Source organism: Capsicum annuum, chromosome 1 (assembly GCF_002878395.1).
Source record: "Capsicum annuum cultivar UCD-10X-F1 chromosome 1, UCD10Xv1.1, whole genome shotgun sequence".
NCBI lineage: Eukaryota > Viridiplantae > Streptophyta > Magnoliopsida > Solanales > Solanaceae > Capsicum > Capsicum annuum.
Window position 1 is genome coordinate 243,690,433 of NC_061111.1, and position 10,005 is coordinate 243,700,437.

At 34.4% G+C, this 10,005-nt stretch overlaps 1 protein-coding gene across 3 annotated transcripts; it reads left to right on the plus strand.

Annotated features, from left to right (window-relative positions):
- The first annotated feature begins 494 nt into the window (after window positions 1-494).
- On the plus strand, window positions 495-8,738 carry LOC124889377. 3 transcript variants are annotated; one of them, XM_047400986.1, is made up of 5 exons: window positions 499-814; window positions 4,386-4,509; window positions 5,274-5,389; window positions 6,506-6,720; window positions 8,251-8,738. In XM_047400986.1, the coding sequence occupies exons 3-5, from the start codon at window positions 5,300-5,302 to the stop codon at window positions 8,534-8,536; spliced, it is 591 nt and encodes a 196-aa protein (XP_047256942.1). In that variant the 5' UTR covers window positions 499-814; window positions 4,386-4,509; window positions 5,274-5,299; the 3' UTR covers window positions 8,537-8,738. The 3 variants fall into 3 exon arrangements, with proteins under 3 accessions (XP_047256941.1, XP_047256942.1, XP_047256944.1); XM_047400985.1 differs by lacking the exon at window positions 4,386-4,509 and having other exon boundaries at window positions 495-814; XM_047400988.1 differs by lacking the exons at window positions 499-814; window positions 4,386-4,509 and adding an exon at window positions 1,780-1,825.
- The last annotated feature ends 1,267 nt before the right edge of the window (window positions 8,739-10,005 follow it).

Below are 10,005 nucleotides of genomic sequence, written 5' to 3' on the forward strand. Positions count from 1 at the left end.
TAAGGAATCAAATATGCTTGATGAAGATGATGTGGTGATGTTCAATACACCATAAACTTTATGAGCTTTTTTTTTTTTAGGAGTTCATTTTCACTTTTAATGGACTAAATATTGACATTTCTTTATGTTTTATTGTCATCAATAAAAATAAATTTAGATTAATATTGCTATTTAGCTAGTTATATTATTATTCATTAAAAGTTTTTTTTTTTTTAACATTTTTATTTGGTTTGAATTTAGTGTCAAAAGTTATTTAATTTCACAGATTATTAAAAATTTTTTATAAATTAGAGACTTGATTAACGAATAGTAAGTTCACGTAATATTATATTTTAAATATTTATATAATTGATAATTTAAAATTTAAAATTTAAATTAAAATTATAAAAATAATATATTTTAAAAAGTGGTCTAACCTATGGAGACCCGCAACTACAGTGTAAGGGATTTTGATTGCTATGATCTACCTGACCTAATTCGTTAAACTTCGAAGCCCGTGTGAATTAGCCCAAATGGGTTGGAATAGCCCCTGTTGACAGTTCTACAACCATTAGATTCCTAGTTTCTACTCCATCATGATCACTAAAATGGATAAGAATCTTAAAGCAAATTTGGTAAAAAAGGAAAAAGGAATCCTATAACTAATAAAATACTTCAAAAGAATCCTCATTTGTACGTTTATTTAGCTGGCGTTGACAAAACTCTGTTAGTTTTTTCCCATATATACACACACCAAAAAAAGAAAAAAAAAAAAGCTCAACAGATCTCAGTAGAATTATCTTTTCTATTCTCTATTCAACTAATCTTCAAACGGGTATATTCTTTTTCCCCTTTACACTTCATTACAATGTTTTAATTCAATTTTTGAATTTGTATAATTTTTGTCCCTTTTTATTTCAAGAATCTAAAAAATAAGTTTTTTTTTACTTGGGTGTTTTATCTTTTTTGATTATTCTACAACCCCATTTGTTCAAAGTTTTTTTTTTTTTTTTTAGCATTAGCCACTTAATTGTCTGTTTCTTGTTATTCTTGAAGTGATGACTTGTTTGATTTGGTTGTTATATTGGGAATGTTCTGCTAAATTTTTGTTTTGTTTTGTTTGGTTTGGTTGTTTATTGTTGTTGTTGTTGTAGGTAGTTGCTACAATTCATCAAGGTTGACTTAATAAGTTACACTTTTTGATATGTATTATTTCACCTTTTTCCTTCGAGAAATATTGGAGGGAGGTGATTAGGCATGATATGGAGAGTTAGGAAGGTGTGGAGGACGGGTAGAGGGTTAGTGGGGAGGAGTGCTTTTGTATGTAGCTACACGTGTATTTGCTTGTTTGTGGTGTTTTGGTGATGTCTTTGATTTCGAATAGATGGTTTATGGTATTACCATGTGGATGTCTTGTTTTCTTTATTATCCAACGATGTGTCTCTCATTTTTGTTGTGTGCTTTTATGTTTTTCGTTTGTTTGTTTGATTATACTGTTATCTGTCCCGAGCCGGTTTCTATCTGAAACAACCTCTTTACTTGTGGTGTGGACTGCGTACACTTTATCCTCCCCAGACCCCACTTTGTGGGAATACACTGGGTATGTTGTTGTTGTTGTTCTTTCAAGAATCTAAAAGGTCTTTTGTAGGGGTTTTATCTTTTTTGATTATTGTACTTTTGGTTACAATTCAATTAACTCCATGTTTTCAAAAGTTTGGTTCTTTATAGCATTCACTGTATAATCTGTTTCTTGATACAATTGAAGTGATAACTTGTTTGGTTTGATTGTATATTAGGATTTTTTGTGTTAAATTTTGATGAAGAAAGTGCATTACCATTTTCAAAGGTCGGTTCTTTTTAGTATTACACACTTTATAATCTGTTTCTTGATACAGTTGAAGTGATAAATTGTTTGATTTGATTGTAAGTTACCATTTTTTTGTGTTAAATTTTTGGTAGCAGATTGTAAAATATTACCAGAACAAACACAATGGTACAAACTAAAGAGCACCCAATCCTAAGGCAGCAAGTCATCAGCTAAGTTGCACGGACTCTTCACTTTCGATGCCACATCCGTGTCGGATTCTCCAAAAATACATTAGCTTTGGTGAATCCAACACGCACCTATTGGCATTTTTGAAGAGTCCGAGCAACATAGGTCATCAGGATTAAGCCTCAGAGGAACCGCTACATACAAAGTTTATCAACTAACCAGCTCCACTGCCTCGCACTTCTTGATCCCTATTCCCTCATACATTAGCTCTCTCTCCCTAATCACAGTTTGAATTTGCCCAAAGACAAAACTAGCATCCACATTATGATTTCTAAAAATCCTACCATTCCTGGTTAACCATATCTGATAAATCATAGCAGCAAAACCACACCACAACAGCACAACTTATTTACGAAAATTCTTCCGATGCTTGTGCTTGATCCTCTCAATAGTTGCAGGAGTGTTTAGTATCAGTCCAATATCTAGCCATTGAGCTATCATGCTCCACAAGGTCCTTGACCAGCCACACTCAGCAAATAAATGTCTTGCATCCTCAGGCCTATGTATTTGACAGAGTACACACATGTCATCCTCCACATTCAGCTCTATTCTCTGCATTCTAGCTTTAGTAAGCAGTTTCCCCTGAACAGCAAGCCACAACACTATTCTGTGTTTAGGCAGCAAGAGTTTATTTCACACCAACCCTGCAATACTCCATTTAGGTCTATATTCAAGCATAGCACGATAACTAGTGGAAAATGAATATAGACCTGTGCTATTGAGGCAATAATTGTCATGTTGATACCAAGTAACCATGCCAAATTTTAGCTTATGAAGTTGCCTCCAATACCAACTACTGTCTTTAGGAGTTTGGTGAGTCCAAATCACCCAAAGTTGATCTTTCCTCTGCAAGAACCACCAGACTAGCTGGCCAACAGAAGCAACATTCGATAATTTGCAGTTTTTGACATTCAAACCCTTGCTTTTTAGGAGAAAAACAGTACGCCAAGACACAAGAGCTATTTTCCTCTTCTCATCTGTCCCACCCCATAAAAACTCTCTGCATTTCTTTTTTGTTAAGTTTTGATGAAGAAAGTATATGACCTTTTTGAAGGTTTGGTTCTTTTTAGTATTAGACACTGTATAATCTGGTTCTTGATTCAGTTGAAGTGATAACTTGTTTTATTTTTTTGTATATTGGGATTTTTCTGTTAAGTTTTGATGAAGAAAGTGTATTACCTTTTTCAAAGTTTGGTTCTTTTTAGCTAAGTTACTCGAACTCTTCACTTTCGGTGCCGCACCTGTGTCGACACGACATGGGTGTGGGTGTGGGATCCGTACCCGAAATGGTCAACCGATTTTGGGTACTTTGACCAAAATTGACTGGGAAAGTTTAGGCAATTTAAGAAATTCTATAATCAAAATAAAAGCTAAGGTGAAATTGACGTAAATGGAATACCTTGTATATAGAAATTTCTATGTTATTGCTTTTTTTTTTTATCTCCTTTCAGGATTTTCTTCTTGAAAAATATTTTCTCCTTAAGTTTTCCACATAATATCTTAAAATTTATGTTTTATAACTCTATTTTTAGATATTTAAATTATTTTTCGCCGAATCCCCGCACCCATATCCATCCCTAGATCCATATCCCTGAATCTTTAAATTGAGACAGTGAAGGATCCGACCTCTAGATCCGTACCCGTATCGGACACCCGCACCCGAGTCCGAGCAACTTAGCTTTTTAGTATTAGACACTTTATCATTTGTTTCTTGATACAATTGAAGTGATAAATTGTTTGGTATGATTGTATATTAGGATTTTTTTTGTGTTAAATTTTGATAAAGAAAGTGTATTACCTTTTTCAAAGTTTGGTTCTTTTTAGTATTAGACAATGTATAATCTGTTTCTTGATACAGTTGAAGTGATAACTTGTTTGATTTGATTTTATTTTAGGATTTTTTGTGTTAAATTTTGATGAAGAAAGTATATTACCTTTTTCAAGGTTTGGTTCTTTTTAGTAGTAGATATTGTATAATCTGATTCTTGATACAATTGAAGTGATAAACTGTTTGATTTGATTGTATATTAGGATTTTTTCTGTTAAATTTTGATGAAAAAAATGTGTATTGGATTTATGATATGAGCTTAAATGTAGGAACACAGATTCATATAGCCAACTCCAATTTGTTTGGAACTGAGGCATAGTTATTGTTGTTATTGTAGGTAGTTGCTACAATTCATCAAGGTTGACTTAAGATATTCACTTTTTGATATGTATAATTTCACCTTTTTCAAAGTTTGGTTCTTTTTAGCATTGGACAATTCATAATCTGTTAACTTGTTTGATTTGGTTTTATATTGGGAGTTTTTTCTGTTAAATTTTGATGAAACAAATGTGTGTTTTGGACTAGTTATGATGATGATACGAGGTTAAATGAAGAAATGAGGATTCATATTCCGACCCCGAACTTTTTTGGGACCGAGGCATAGTAATTGCTGTTGTAGGTAGTTGCTACAGTTCATCAAGGATTCAAGGTTGACTTAAGATGTTCACTTTTTGATATGTGTAATTTCACCCTTTTTGTTTCAAGAATCTAAGCAGTCTTTTTCTAGGTGTTTATCTTTTTGGTTATTCTACTTGTACAATTCAGATGACCTCGTTTTTTCAAAGTTTGGTTCTTTTCAGTATTAGACACTGTATATTCTATTTCTTGATACAGTTGATGTGATAACTTGTTTGATTTGGTTGTATATTGGGATTTTTTCTGGTCAATTTTGATGAAAAAAATGTGTATTATGGATTTATCCTTATGATGATGATATTCTCTGTTTGTGGGATCATGCTGGGTATGTTGTTGTTGTTGTTGTTGATGTTGATGATAATATTATATTCGCTTAAATAAAGAAATGAGGATTCATCTAATTGACACCAAATTGTTTGGGACTGAGGCTTAGTTGTTGTTGTTGTAGCTAGTTGCTGGAAGAGTGTGTTCTTTTTCCAGTTTGCAATTCATCAGCATTGACTTAAATGTTCACAGTTTGATGTTGTATAATTTACCCCTTTTTCTTTCAAGAATCTAAACAGTCTTTTTCTTGGTGTTTATCTTTTTTGATTATTCTACTTTTTGTTATAATTTAGATGACCCTATGTTTCAAAGTTTGGTTCTTTTTAATGTTAGAACTTTATGATCTGTTTCTTGTTACAGTTGAAGTGATAACTTGTTTGATTTTGTTTATTGTGATTTTTCTATTGAATTTTCATGAAAGTAATGGGTATTTTGGATTTTGAAATTGTGTAGGTAATTGGTGAAAGTTTGGAGGTCCAATGGCGATTGGTATGAAACAGATGTCTATGATAATAGCAACCCTTGGTGTTTTATCCTTTATATTTGGAGTTATTGCTGAAAACAAGAAGGTTAGTTAAATAAATCAAATGGGGGAATTCTTGCAAGTCCTCTACTTAATCTTTTTGCCTGCTGTCTTATCCTTTGATTGTTTGAATTTCGTACGATATGTTTGCCTAGTTTCTTGTGTATGTGTGTGTGTTTTCTAAATGGATTTCAAGGCAATGGGTGCACTTCTTAATCTATATACATGTACATATTTTTGGAAAATTTCTCTAAACCTTTTATATTCATGTATATAATTTGAGTCTGAGACTACCTAGCAAACAAGGGCATAGTCCTAGTTGTGAGATAGTGTTGAATAAGGCTACCCAAAATCATTATTATTAAGTGCACGACTGGTTTTTCGGGTAAACTAAAAGTGAAGAAGCAATCGAAGTGATCAATGGGACCGCTTGCATTGCAAGTTGCAACCCAATATGCCCTATTATCCTGTCCTCATGTTGTATGAACTATGAAGCATTGATGCATGATCTTTTCGAGTTATACTAAGTAGTTATTTAGTGGAGGAGTGGTAGTTGGTGTATACAATATCAGACTTATTCTTTGACGTTGTTCCCATAGCGAAAAGAAACTTTTTGGTGATTAACATTTCTGTTCTTATGGTTGTCGACTTCAAAGACTTGGCCTTACTCTACCCATGTGATGCCTTGTTTACAGGGAGAATCATAGAATCAGACATGACATTATAACATGGGAGGACTTGTGTTGATTCTTCGTGGCTTAAATTACCCTAATTCACATGATATATGATTACTACTTTAGTGGCTGCGGTTAGTAATCCTGTTAGGACTTGGGAGAGCTAGATATGAATCATATGATGTTTTTAGAGGTCTTCTGTCCGAGTATTCCTGTATTAATTTATAATCTTATCAAGAACCAACACGGAACAATTTCTTGATTTTCTCCTTTTCTATATGTCGTGGGCCAGGCATTCTGTCCGTTTGCAATTAACATAACACTAAACTGGCTTTATAGATTATGAATAATATACTGTGTGAAACAAGATGATGTTATTCCTTCTTAATTTCTTTTGTGAGCATCATTGATAAGTAGATGCACAAAATATTATATGTTCTATGTTTTGTTACTTTCTCCTCCTTTAATTTTGGACATTTTTATTGTAGCCTGCAGCTGGAACTGCGATATCAGGAAAAGGCATTGTGATTTGTAAATACAAGTCTGATCCTACTGTTGCTTTGGGGTATTTGTCTTTTGTTTTTCTTGTTGCATCTTCGGTGGCTGGTTTCCTGTCTTTATTTTATCCGTATCAAGGGAAGTCAATTCCACAAGCTGCTTTGCTGAAAAACACCAGTTTTGTCGTGTTCCTCAATATCGGATTGTAAGTACTCTTCAACTGGGCATTTTTCATCCTGTTGTTAATGTCTTCATTTACGTTTTTCTTAATCCTAATTCATTATCCATGTGTGTTTTGTTGTTGATGGTTTTCGTCCAGAAGATGGTTTAACACATCATTCGTGGTCACATACTTGGTTCATTTAATTGTCATCGTCTACAGATAAACGCACTAATGTCTAATAATATTGTCTGATGGGTATAAAAAGAACAATTATATAGCGGACAATTTTCCTTTTTATTATAATAGCAATGCAATCATGTGAGGGACCATAATATGTTTGGGGAACTGCAGCTCTTGACGTTAGATAAATATATAATGAAGTGATGAATTAAAGAAATATCTGATGTCTATTGTGCCATAATTCGATTCAGAAATAGTTTTACAGAGGTTAAATTCAGCATTAGCGTCAGGTGTATTTTATAGTTTCCTATTTCCTATCTATTTCTTTGCGAAGATGTATCATCTATTAACTACATTTATCAGTATAGACATAGAAGCATGCATTTTATTGGATAGGAAATTTCTCGTATATCAATGATTATTTTGCAAAGACATCGAGAGAGTGTGTGACATCTAGTGCTGTTTGAAAGCGTGTCTTATTAAGGATGACAAATTGCTGTTTGAAAGCGTTCCATTTAATGCTGAATATGACGTAAATATACCGTAGGTAGCCACTGGAACTTCTGCGTACGATATTTCAGAAACAAATTTATAAAATAACAGGCTGGTAGCTTGGAAGTGTTCTTGCAACTTGCAAGTCTGTCTGGCTATAAATTTAATTTGTATACATGGCATTAAGTGGTAAGACAGTTGAGGAAAGCTCTCAGATTATTATGTTGTATTGCAGAAACAGTACTCATTTAATGTTGAATATGACCTAAATAAACCGTAGGTAGCCACTGGAACTTTTCTGCATATGATATTTCAGAAACAAATTTATGAAATGGAAGGCTGGTAACTTGAAAGAGTTCTTGCAAGTCTGTCTGGCAATATATTTAATTTGATGGCATTAAGCGGTAGGGCAGTTGAGAAATGCTCTCAGATTATTATGCTGTGCCTGTACCGGATAAACAGTCCTCATTTAATGCAGTTTTTCGGCAAGTGATAACTAGGCTCGAAGGACTTTGTCTTGTATTTTTTCCGTTAAAGTATGCACATGTTTTTCCTAGTGTGGAAAAGATCCTGTCTCTTAGTTGCCTCGTTTTTTCTCTTTTAGTAGTGAACTTATATGGGGACTACTTCCTGGAACTGGTGCATCACCATAAATGATACTAATGATTCCCGCTCTCCACCTTCTATCCTGCGTATGTTTTTCTTTTGTCGCTGTTATGAACAGTGACAGAGCCAGGATTTTCACTTAGGGGGTTCAACATCTACTATGTATACATAAAAGATAATGTTAGCTACGTATAAAAAAATACTCTGCCTTTCATGAGGGATAGGAATCTTATCATTATTCACATACTTTTTCTATTGTTCTCTTTTGGTTGATTTTCTGCTGTTAATCCAAAGGGGCACAGCCGGTTTAGCAGCAGTATTGTTGTTGTGGCCTACAATCTCCGAGCAACTTCATATCACGCGCAACATTCATCATAACTTGCAGACCGATTGCCCAACAGCCAAGACCGGTCTTCTAGGCGGAGGCGCCTTCTTGTCTCTTAATTCTGCGCTCTTCTGGTTGGTGTCTTTGATGTTAGCTGATAACGCTCGTGAGGATTATTTCGTAGAAATTGATGGAGTCAAGGGTGAGCTAAAAGCAAGTTATGCAGATGATGAAGTTATCAAGACCAGTGCTTAAGTTAAATACACTATGATTCTACTCTTATCTCTTTGTTATTTTGCTTGTTGCAAAATGAACTTAGCACAAGCTGTGTAAAAAAAACATGGTTTCCTGCTTTTCTAAGTATAAAAATATCATTGTGGATCCCTACCTTTATAAGAAAAAGACTAATGATTGGGTTCCATTTCTTTCTTGAAATGGGGTCAAAATTGCTCCTGAATTATGTGAAACGGTCTAGATATGCTTCCGCTAACTTGTGGGAAACATTGGGTATGTTGTTGTTAGTGGTGGTGGTATGAATATGCCCCCGCCCCCACCCCAACCCTCCCCAATGCGTTCTTTCTTGAAATGGGCTCAAAATTGCTCCTGAATTATTCGAAACGGTCTAGATATAACACAGGGTATGGTGGTGTTGGTGGTCTGAATATGCACCCCCGCGCGTCCTGCCGCGTTCTTTCTTGAAATGGGATTAAAATTGCTTCTGAATTATATGAAATGGTCTACATATGCTTTCGCTAACTTGTGGGATACTTGGGGTATGTTGGTGGTGGGAGAGGTCTGAATACCCCTTCCCCTCGTTTTCTTTCTTGAAATGGTGTTAAAATTGCTCCTGAATTATGCGAAACGGTCTAGATATACACTGGATATGGTGGTGGTCTAAATATGCCCCCTCCCGCATTCTTTCATGGGATTAAAATTGCTCCTGAATTATGTGAAACGATCTAGATATGCTTTCACTAACTTGTGGGATACATTGGGTATGATGGTGGTGGTGGTAGTCTGAACATATCCCCCTCCCCCCCAACCCAACCCAATGTGCCGGGGTCGTTTGGTTGGGAAATAGCTATCCCGATATTATTCGGGATAACTTATCCCACCATGCATTATGGTATAACTTATCCCATCACTATGGTGTAAATGGTGGGATAAGTTATCCTGTTATTAACTAATACTTTCAACCAAATATGGAATAAAATAATCTTTTATTTTATCCCGGAACTGCTTATCCTTTATAGTTCACACCAAATGACCCCTGATTATGTTGTTGTTGGTCTAAATATGCTTCTTGTAATCTCATGCCCTTGTTACAAATAAGGGGTTATATCTGTCTTTATTGACTAACCAAAACATTAACATGGTTTTGTTACTTTGTCAAAAAGTTTAACAATGACAAATAATTAAATTTATGCTTTAACTATGTGAAATGGTTTATTTAAACATGTTTCTTGAATATAGTTATTGGAAAACTTGTGTGGAACTCGGGATAAGGGAGAGCAATCGAGCTATTAAAAGAAAATCTGATGCTACAAAAGGGCATGAAAATTATGTTGAAATTTTTGGCTCGATCTGTTATTCTCTCATCTCACTGTTACTTTGATGCTTGAACTTTCAATTAAAATTTGGATTCACTAAGTATAATATATATTAATATTGTGTTGAGAAATTCAGGTGGTTACATCAAACATGATTTGTTGTCATTGTGTCAA